Genomic DNA, 11,294 nt, shown 5'->3' with positions numbered 1-11,294 from the left:
TCCCCGCCTCCCCGGCCCCAACCAGTGTGGCGTCACTTCCGCCTGTGCCCGGCTGCGCGCCGGCTGTCCGGGTCTCGCGCACGCGCCGCGCCGGGAACGTCCCAGAGCCGGGAGCGCGCGCCCCGCGGATGACAACAAATTCGTTGCGCGGCCTCTGTGGAGGTGTCCGCCTCACCGTGGCCTCAGGCCCTGCCGTCTCCCCGCGTGCTCTCTTGTACCTTCTCTCCAGTGCCGACTAGGACCCTCCTCGGATACCTCCCGGCCCCCGGGCTTGGGGCTAACAGGGACTCTTCCGCGACTTGTGCCCTCCAGGCCTAGCGCGAGCGGCGCCGCACAGGCGATGGGGTCGCCCTGAGGGACGCCCGACGCCGAGCGGGCATGGAGGGGCCTCCCCGGGCTTAGGCTTCGCCGAGGCCTGGGCAGGCCGGCCCCGGGACGCCGCCGCCGCTGCCCCAGCCGCGGCCTGGAGCAGGAGCCTGGCCGGAGCCCCCAGGCCGGAGCCGCCCGCAGCCCTGCCGGCCCAGCTGCCAGCCCTCATCATGCCTTGGCCGTTTTCGGAGTCCATCAAGAAGAGGGCCTGTCGGTACCTCCTGCAGAGGTACCTGGGCCACTTTCTGCAGGAGAAGCTGAGCCTGGAGCAGCTCAGCCTGGACCTGTACCAGGGCACCGGGTCCCTCGCTCAGGTCCCCTTGGACAAATGGGTAAGAGGTGCTGGCGGCCAGCCGGGGTGGAGGGAGAGGGACACAGCCTCCTCCTCAGGGCGATCTGAACCAGTGTCATCGAGGACGGGTGACGTTCCGTCCCTCCCTGGGGGTTGTTTGGCTCCAGGTAGGGTAGGACTCCGAGAAATGTGTAACAAGTGTCGTTCAGTCCGTTTCTAGCAAGTTTGCCCTTCCAAATCACGTGTTCTAGAAACTCAGCAGAGGTAATGGAGTCCACACTGCGGCCATCAGTGGAGTCCGTGGTTTGGGGTGGGGGTCTGTGAAGCTGGCTCAAAGGAGTCCATGGAAGGAAGTGACCCGTGCTCTGCCGCCCCTTTAGAGTAGGAGGGATCTCGGGGTAGTGTGCAGACAAGTCGTATTTCGTGGCATGACACTCCCCGGAAAGACCGAGGGTGGGGAGGACCTGCGGGGATGTCAGAATGCCTGGGTATTCCTTTATTTATTTGGGTTTGGTCCCTTTCACCCCGCGGCCTCAGTCCAGCGTCTGCCAACTTAGGTCTCCTCTGCCGCTTTGTTGCTTTCGCTCCTGTAAAGGCCAATCGTTGGATGGTCTTGTGGCCCTAATAGGGATGTTTGGTTGTGCCTGTTTGCTTCACCGTGACAGATCGTAAAAGCGGGTGTTGCAAAAGTGCTGAAGCTGCACTCTTAAAAACCTGTCTTCTGCTTGTCATCCAGGGGTTGTGAATTGACTCATATTAACAGGTACTTCATGTATCGTTGTGCCTGCATCCCTGTGTTCTCAGCCCATAGTATTTCACTTGTGTATTTCAGCTTTGAGTTTGGCAAGAATGAAGGGGCTCTCCACCGTTCCCCAACTCTTTATTTGTTCCACTAGAGTTTGCTGCTCTAAGTTTGAATTGGTTTTACTGTTCTGAAAGTATCATTGTTCTGTTACTATTCTAAAAGCTTTCCAACACAGTTTACCTTAAGGAAATCATCAACATAGGTGACTTTGCTGTGGTAATTGGGCAAAAGAAAAGGAAACTTTTTTTTTTTTAGTGTAAGTTGTGTAAAAAGCTCAAATGTTTTGTTTTGTTTTTTCCTTGTATGTAAAAGCATTTTAACAGAGTAATGACTTCCTTAGTCATAGAACCCCCGAAAAACTCGCATTATGGTAACACCTTATTATGACCGGTGAATGAATTTGTACTGGTATAAAGAAGCATATAGTTTTATCAGCAAGTGGATGACCTCAGCTAGGGAGAGTGCACACAGAATAGTGGGAAGAATCCTGGCTTGAGTAACAGGAGGACCAAGTCCTCCCCTGACCCTCCGGGGCTCGCCCATGCTGCCAGTTTACAACAGTGACAGTGGATATAGTAATTCACCTGCGTTCAGTAAATATTAATGGAGTGTTGTTTCCATGCCAGGCGCTGTGTCAGGGAACTCCATTGCCGTAATTCTTACCAAAAGATAGGGACTCTGATGGATATTTTAAAATTCATTGACCTGTAAGTCTGTTCTTTTGGTACAGTTATGACTAGGCTATCTTGAAGGAGGAGGGTTGGACATTGATTAACAGTCTTGTTTAGGTCAAATGACTTTGCTGCATTATTTTCTAATTTTTAATATTCATTTATTTATTGAAGTATAGTTGATTTCCAGTGCTGTATGTATGCATTATTCTTTAATGACTTTTCACATTAATCCTATAAGGTGGGTATTCATATTTCCATTTTACAGATGGAGTTAAATAATTTGACTGAGATTATTATATCACACATATAGCAAGTGGTATAGTGAGAATTCAAGTCTAATTCCTAGGCCTGTTATTTCTTCATTAATCACATGGCTTCAAGCCAAAGAAGGAGCAGTTAATATAATTGAGCATTTGTTTATTTCAGGTACTATCTGGGCACTCTCATTTGTGAGGTTTTATTTAACCTCATAGGAAAATCACAGGTGGTAATATTTGAATTTTGCAATTTGACTTCAGGATCATTGGAAAAATAACTTATGGTTGGACTTAATCCAAAGGTTATGTTTTATTCTGCTTCTTGAAGGTGAAGAACATGCCCAGCCAAAATGATAATGTTGAATAAAGTATCCAGTAAACATTGGCTATTGCTGATTTCTTTAATTATAGTGTCAATGACTGTGTTAATGACTAAGATAAATCTTGGTGTGACATTTAGATATAACTAAACTTCTGATTCCAAATTCATTTACTTCTGACCTTTGATTTTAATGACTTTCATGATGAAAAAAAAAGATACCTCACAGAGATTTATAGATCCAAATGGGAGAAACTGTCACTGACAATGTTCTTTTTTACTGACAGTGTTCTGAGGTTTCAATTCTCATCTGTCAGTTATGCACAAGATTGTGTTGAAATCACTTTTGACATTCCCTTTTTCCTTGATCTCAATCAATTGTTCTTGCTAATTAGTTGGACGATGTTGTATATATATATATATATATAAACTTTAAAACCCCTTTTTAAGAACTTTGTTCAAAAGACTTTAAATTTATTGAGATCATTTTTCATGTTTTCAAACCTTTGTAACCTGTCTAGATAATGACTTTAAAAATAGGATTTTAATAGATACTTTTGCAGCTACAAAATCATATAACAGTGGAAACATTTCCAAATGTAAGTTTTAAAAATATCCTCTCCATAGTAGAAATACCCTTTGAAAAGAAGCTACTTTTCTCACTCATTAATGAAGTGGTATCTTTACTTTTAAATGACAGATTGTGGGCCTCCAGACTCACCCTCTGCGATGGCCCACACTCTGTGGAGTGTTTCTCTCTAAATAAATTCACTTTTTACCTATCAAAAAAAAAAGTTATGTTTTGTTTTTTTGGAGTATAACTGCTATTGGAGTATAATAGCATATACTACTGATAGCCATGTGTCATCACATAAAAGGTAGGTGTGTTTAAAATTCTAATCTTTGTGAAGAGGAAAATTGCTTATTATCTTTAAATTCAACTCCTAAATGTTTGATCATAAGAAAATCAGAGACTTACTGTCATTTTCTGTCTCTCACAGAGATCCTACTGTGTTAAGGTCTGTTTTTATTATGTAGACTATATGCGCAAGTGTCAGTGCATTGAAATGGAACATCCAACCAAGGGTACCACTCTTCACTCTTCCATTGTGGAACTGCTAGTCTTCTCTTGGTACCAGTCTGATGTGTGGCCTGAGTCAGAATACAGATATCCATTTGTATATTAAGTACAGTACAACTTCTGCATTTGTTTTAACTTTATTTGAATGGTGATGCCTGGGTTTAAACTAATACGGATGTATTCTTTTCCTAGTTAGTCTCATGATATGTATTAAAAAGAAGCGTACAACTTACGTTTGCTTTTCTTCATTCTGCCAAGCACACCTTAAATTCCTAATAGTGCTTCCCATTGTGCTGGCTAGGCACTGTGGAAGACAAGGAACAATGGTTGCCACTTGGTACCAGGGGCCATGTTGGTAGCTTTACGTGTTATTTCATTTACACTCACAGTAACCTTGAGAAATTGCTCTTTTCCCTGTTCTATGGATGGGGCTTCCCAGCTGGCACAGTTGGTGAAGAAGCTGCCTGTCAGTACAAGAGACACAAGAGATACAGGTTCGACCCCTGGGTTGGGAAGATCCCCTGGAATAGGAAAGGGCAACCCACTCTGGTATTCTTGCCGGAATGGTTGCAGAGAGTCGGACATGACTGAGCATGCACTGGCTGGCTGGCTGGCTGTTTTATGGATGAGGAAATTGAGACACATGTTAAAAACTTGTCCAGAACCACCCAGCTTGTAAGTGACTGAGCTACTGTGTTTTGTTTTCTTTTTTTTTCTTTTGCACTACTATGTTTTAAGACTATTCTTTTTTTTTTAAAGACTATTCTTAAAACATCTTTGCCCAATTTTCTTTCAAAAATTTCTGAAAAATTACTATATTCCTTGTCCATTTTTAAATTGACTTAAAATTTTTTCATTATAAGTTTAAGTGTGTGTGCATGTGTGCTCAGTCATGTCTGACCCTTTGCAACCCCATAGACCACGGCCCACCAGGCCCCTTGTCCATGGGATTCTCCAGGCAAGAACACGAGTGAGTTGCCATTTCCTTCTCCAAAAGGAACTATAGAAAGAAAGAAAGTGAAGTTGCTCAGTCGTGTCTGACTCTTTGCAACCCCATGGACTATAGCCTACCAGCCTCCTCCATCCATGGAATTTTCCAGGCAAGAGTACTGGAGTGGGTTGCCATCTCCTTCTCCGTATAAGTTTAAATAGTTGAGGATAATTTTTGTTGTGTTGTAAATACTTATATCATAAAAATATAGTTTTTTTTTAACCCAGTAACATCTAAATATATCCACCATTATACACATAAACATATTTAAACAGGGTCATCATTAGTAGCTAGAAATTTAACAGTGTATGTTTTTCTGTTGAACTCATATGTCTGTTCAACTTCTCTGAACAATTTTTTTGTAATTCATATATTTTATCCTAATTCATGTATTTTAATACTTACATCTTTTATTGATCATGCTATCATTTCTCAATAAGACATGTAACTAAATTTAAATTATCATACTGAAAATTTTTGTCACAATTAAGCTTTCTTTTGCATTAAGTGAATATTTTTCTAGTGTAACATTTTAATTCCCACAATGATTTCTTCACTATTTTTTCTTTTTCCTTTTTTTGAATTTTTTGGCCGTTTAAGTGGTTTACTCCAGGACTTACCATGTTGATCTTATCAGTATCTCCTTCACATATCATTAAACTTTTAAGTGTTAAATTTTTCCTCTGGATTGTTTTGTTATTAGAGTTATGAGTGCAGTTGATCAAAACAATATAAATATTATATGTTTGAATAAATATAACTTTTATTAGAAATATATTTATTGATGTTTTGGGTGTGTTTTCTCCTCTCTTATGCTTTCTTCAGGTATCCATGGATGAATATACTTACAACTAAAATTTGATAGGGTTCAACATAAATTTCTAGACTTTTAAGATAGTCATAAGCTTGAGAAACACTCGTCATTAATAAGTAGATGAGAATTGTAGGGATTTTGCAGTAACAGAATCACTTAGTTCTTTGATCTTTTTTATGGCAATGCCAAAATATGTGTACAGGAGAGGAAAGGCCAGAAGACTTAATTGGTGGTTTTGCCTGAAGATTTTTATATCCTAGGCAGAGCCTAAGGGATGATTCAGGAGGGGGAAAAGATACGCGTTTTTTTGGCTCAGTGGGAGAGGGGGACTGTACACGGGAATATGGGAAAGAGGACCCAACATGATGCCACTTTAGGTCCATTTTAGGAAAGAACATATTTGGAGATTGCGTGTGTGCTGTGTCTGTCAGTCATGTCCTGCTCTTTGCAACCCCACGGACTGTAGCCCCCCAGGCTTCTCTGTCTGTGGGATTTCCCAGGCAAGAATACTGGAGCGCCTTGCTGTTTCCTGCTCCAGGAGATCTTCCCATCCCAGGGATGGAACCCGAGCCTGCTGCTTGGTAGGTGGAGTCCTTACCACTGAGCCACCAGGGAAGCCCATTTGGAGGTTAGGGATCTGGATACTTATACTTTAAAACCAGCCAGGTCCATGTACTCTCTAGGAAATCTGTAGGATCACACAAATACCAGTGTGAAGAAAGCCTGTTAAAGTAGTAATGTGAAATAATGTGCGCTATTCTAAATCTCCACGTTCAACGTGAGCTTTGTAGATGAAGAGTTACAACACTACCCTTATGCAATATGGCATACAGGAAGCATCTTCATGTAGATTAGTATTTGATAAATATTTGTTGCTTAAATGTAAAAGTATATTGTCTGTTAAAAAAAACCCATTTAATTATTCTTCTAACTGTATTTATATCCATCTGTCGTCCTTCTGTTGTAGTTAACCCTTTACTGAAATTGCTCTCAGTGGGATCACCTAAACCCTAACTGTCACTAAATTCAGTGGACATTAAAAAAGATCTTTAAAAAAAAAAAAAAAGATCTTTGACTTCTTGTTAGTTTTTGTTGCACTTGATCATTCTTTATGTTATGTTTCCACAGCTTTCTGGGACAAGAGTGTCCCTTGATTTTCTTTCTGCTTCTCTGCTTATTATTATTTTGTTGTTGTTGTTCACTTTGCAAGTTCCTTTTTCTTAACTTGTTTCTTAAATGTTGGTGTTTATCAGGATTCTGTCCTAGATATCTGGTCTTTTTACTCTATGTTAGTTCTGAAAGTCTCTCTCTCCTCACTCCTGTGGCTTCATTTACCTTCTGTGTTTATAAAGCCCCTCTGTATTACAGGCCCACATGGCTCTCCTGAACTCTAGACCAGAACACCCACCTGTGTCCTAGACATCTCCACCTGGGGGTCTGCTCAAATATACTCTCCGGAACTGAACTTCTCACCTCTCCCTCCCCTAACTTAGTACATGGCACTAAGTCAAAGCCGTTGCTCAGGCCAGCAACTTGGGAATTATTTTTCATTCCTTATTTTCTTTACTACTCATTATGCCAGTTATATCTACTTCCTAATATGTTATAAAAAAATCCATCCACTTCTTGCTTTCCTCATTGTCCCCATCCTTGCCAAACCAATTTCTCTTAGTTTCTCTTATTTATAACAGTCTTTCTGCTTGAGTTTTGCTTCCGTCCTATGAGTGGCTCACTGAATAGTTCTTTTCTCATCATGGCACCCTTGCTTAAAACCTTTCAATGGTTTCACATTGCCCTTGAGATAAATTTCAGACTCTTTAACATTAATTACAAGGGTTTTTGGATCCCGCTCACCCTTATCTGTGTAGCCTTATCTCTGGCTCATCAGCCTGGCATGCTACACTAAAGCCTAAAGCAGCTTTTTCCCTCTGCCCAAATACTCTTGTATATCTCAGATATATGTATTTGCACATACTGACCTCTGCCTTCTTTGAATCCTTCTACATGCTACGGTATCTGTCTGGACCATTGTGTGCAATTAACTCCTCAGTTCTCTGGTCTCAGCTTTAAATAGCACTTCCTCAGGTGCCCTGCCTTGAATCTTCAGATTAGGTTCTTTTACATGCTTAAGTAGTCCAGTGTATTTCCTCTGTTATGCAACTCATCACATGCGTCTTTCATAATAAGCTATTTTGTCAGCTTACTGAGGACCAGGAATCATCTGTATCTTGGTCTCTGATTTCTTTATCCTTAGTGCCTGAGACATGTATAAACATATTTGTTGTTCAGTCACTAAGTCATGTCCACCTCTTTGTGATCCCATAGACTGCAGCACGCCAGGCTTCCCTGTCCTTCACTATCTCCCTGAGTTTGCTCAGATTCATGTCCATTGAGTCGGTGATGCCATCCTGCCATCTCATCCTCTGCCGTCCCCTTCTCCTTTTGCCCTCAGTCTTTCCCAGCATCAGGGTCTTTTCCAATGAGTCAGCTCTTTGCATTAGGTGGCCAAAGTGCTGGAGCTTCAGTTTTAGCATCAGTCCTTACGATGCAGATTCAGGGTTGATTTCCTTTAGGATTTACTGATTTGATCACCTTGCTGTCCAAGGGACTCTCAGGAGTCGTCTTCAGCACCACAACTCGAAAACATCAGTTCTTCAGTACTCTGCCTCCTACATCCATATGTGACTACTGGAAAAACCATAGCTTTGACCATATGAACCTTTGTCGGCAAAGTGATTTCTCTGCTTTTTAATGTGCTGTCTAGGTTTGTTACAGCTTTTCTTCTAAGCAAGTGTGTTTTAGTTTCATGGCTGCAGTCACCATCTGCAGTGATTTTGGAGCCCAAGAAAATAAAATCTGTCACTCTTTCCACTTTTTCGCCATTTATTTGCCATGAAATGATGGGTCTGGATGCTTTGATCTTAGTTTTTTGAATGTGGAGCTTTAAGCCAGCTTTTTCACTCTTCTCTTTCTTCTTTGAGTAAGTTAACAGTTTTACTTTCTTGTTCTTGTGATTTCAAAATGCACTTGTTTTTTCTCTTTAGTGTCTCAATGAGATCCTGGAGTCAGCAGATGCACCTTTAGAAGTCACGGAAGGATTCATACAGTCAATTTCTCTGTCCGTTCCATGGGGCTCCTTGTTGCAGGACAATTGTGCACTGGAAGTGAGGGGGTTAGAAATGGTCTTCCGACCTCGACCCCGCCTAGGTAGGTGTGTTAGGTGTTTCTGTTCGTTTCTATTTTTACTTTTCAGAGATTGGGAAAGTAGCCTAATTGCATTAAGTTGAGTATTTAATTTAGTGCCTTGCATGTATTTGTAAGATTTTCAGTAGATAAAATTTTAGGATGTGGCCCATGTAGGGGGTGGGTATAATTGTATCTTGAGAGTTATTTCTCTCTCTCTTTACCCACAAGAACTTGAGTATATAGGTGATTGGTTTAGTTATTGGTTACCAGTTGTCTAAAGTGACTTACGCTTTTTTAAAAAAACATAGTTGATTTACAATGTTAGGTATACAGCAAAATGATTCCTCTGTGTGTGTGTGTACATATTCTTTTATATACATCTATATGTTTTTTCAGATTCTTTTCCATTGTAGGTTATTATAAGATACTGAATAAAAAGTGATTTATGTTTTCAAAATTCAAAGTATTGTGCCAGTAGCAAGGAAGTGCTCAAAGACTAATGGAGAAATGTTAAAAGGACACAAGACTGGGTCTGAAGGGGCTCCCATTGGCCAAATCTGGAAAATTTAAGTATCAGAAAGGATAATGACAATAATGAATTATAACACACTAAAAGAAAAACCAAAACCCGAAGTCCATGTCACTATAAATAAGTAAAGAAGTATGTAAGGGGGGAAAGGAGAAGGATTGCCACTACTGATAAACATATAAAAAGTAAAAGATAGACTATCACCATGTCTTCAAGCACCATAGTAGAAATTAATGCAGGCGAGGATCATCAGTTGATGCTGACACCATTCAGAAGGGTTGAGGATCTTGATATTTAGATGGTATCAGACTGTCTCCTGCCATTTACATATTATTTGCAGAGGGAAAAAGTTTTTTCTCAGTGGAGAAAAATTGACAGTCACCACCGTAACTGAGTGAGCAGACTTGACCTCATCATTAATGGGTCACACTGACGGCACATGTGTTCTGGTGTGATGGACTGAGAAGGCAGGGATCACTTACATACCGTTCCTGCTAAAAGTGCTTAATCTGAGTCAGACACTGAGGAAGCAGTCAGGCAAATCCAAAACGAGAGAAAGTCTGTTAAACTAGCTGGTTGGTACTGTTTTTTCTTTTTTGTTTTAAAAAGGTTCAGTTATGAAAGACAATGAAGGTAGAGGAACTATTTAGATTAAAGGAGACTCAAGACTTGATAACTAATTGCAATATGTAACTGTTTTTTCTTTTTTTGTTGTTGTTTTTTCCTGTGGAGGATGTGTTGAGGCAGGTGGGAAGACTGGGATGTTGAATGTATGGTGGTGATGGTGGTGGCTTAATGGCTAAATCGTGTGCGACTCTTGCAACCCCTGGACTGTAGCCCGCCAGGCTCCTCTGTCCATGGGATTCTCCGGACAAGAATACTGGAGTGGGTTGCCAGTATTCTTGCCTTCCTCCAGGGGATCTTCCCAACCCAGGGATTGAACTCATGTCTCCTGCGTTGCAGGTGGCTTTTTCACTGCTGAGCCGCCTCACTGAATGTATATAATATATCGTGTCAATGTCACATCACTTGGGTGTGTTAATGGTATTGAGCTTTTGCAGGAGACTGATCTCGTTCTTAGGAGTTACATGCTGCAGTTGTTAGGGATGAGTGTTAAAATACCTAGTTTAGCAAAAGCTTATGTGTGTGTGTGTGTGTGTGTGTATGAGTGTGTGTGCACGTGTGTGTAATCTTTATGAATCTAGGTGCAGGGTATGCATTGTACACCTTAGGACTGAAAATTTTCAAAAGAAAATTTTGGGAGGGAAAGGTTTAAAGTAGTCGTAAGTCATTGTTTACAAGTATATACATATAGTAGCTTTAATTACATATATGATGGTTTCTGATTTATCAAACCTATATATTGTGCTGCTTGCATGCCAGTTACTGTTCTGAGTAGTTTACAAGTATTATCCTCACAATAACTCTTTGAAATATATACTTTTGGAAATTGATGCATAAATTGTCGCTAATAACTTGACCAAGGTCATAGCTAGTTAAGTGGAGAAGACGGGATCTGGACCCCGGGAGTCTAGTTCTAGAGCCCCTGTTCTTAACCACTGGGCTGTGTTGTGTGCTGGATTGCCTACTGAAGAGTCTTTGTGTCTGGCATGTTATAAGCTCGTAAGGTCATGGTGGTGAATCATCTTAAATTATGAACATAAGTGCTTCCAGTGACAGTTGATGTTTGTAAAGATGTATTTGAAGAGTTGTAATCCCAAGTGCTACCTAAAACACCAAAGTTTAAATTATGCTTAGTAAAATTTAGTATCTATATTTTTAAAATTGGTAATCTGTGCATGGAAATTCTTAGTAACCTGGTATTTAATTAGCAAGAATATTTTATATTTTGACCAAGCTGAGGAGACATACTAATACTTTCCTATGGAAAGTGAAATATTTTACCCTTATTTTAAAAATATTTCATTAGAAGGACTTTTAACTTTTAATTTTAGAAGGCAATAATTCTAGTAATCT

The 11,294-nt window shown here is 40.7% G+C and overlaps 1 protein-coding gene across 3 annotated transcripts in view; it reads left to right on the top strand.

Moving 5' to 3' along the window:
* Positions 1-73: 73 nt before the first annotated feature.
* The window catches only part of ATG2B (autophagy related 2B), a 78,758-nt gene continuing 67,537 nt past the window's right edge, over positions 74-11,294 (top strand). For 2 of the 3 annotated variants that reach the window (XM_043921480.1, XM_043921479.1), the window contains exons 1-2: positions 74-701; positions 8,647-8,809. In XM_043921480.1, the coding sequence (XP_043777415.1) occupies positions 540-701; positions 8,647-8,809 (325 nt within the window). In that variant the 5' untranslated portion in view covers positions 74-539. The remainder of the gene's footprint in view (positions 702-8,646; positions 8,810-11,294) is intronic. The other variant, XM_043921481.1, reaches the window with a different exon arrangement.

Source organism: Cervus elaphus, chromosome 13 (genome assembly GCF_910594005.1).
Source record: "Cervus elaphus chromosome 13, mCerEla1.1, whole genome shotgun sequence".
Lineage (NCBI taxonomy): Eukaryota > Metazoa > Chordata > Mammalia > Artiodactyla > Cervidae > Cervus > Cervus elaphus.
This window is presented reverse-complemented; position numbering and strand designations above follow the sequence as displayed.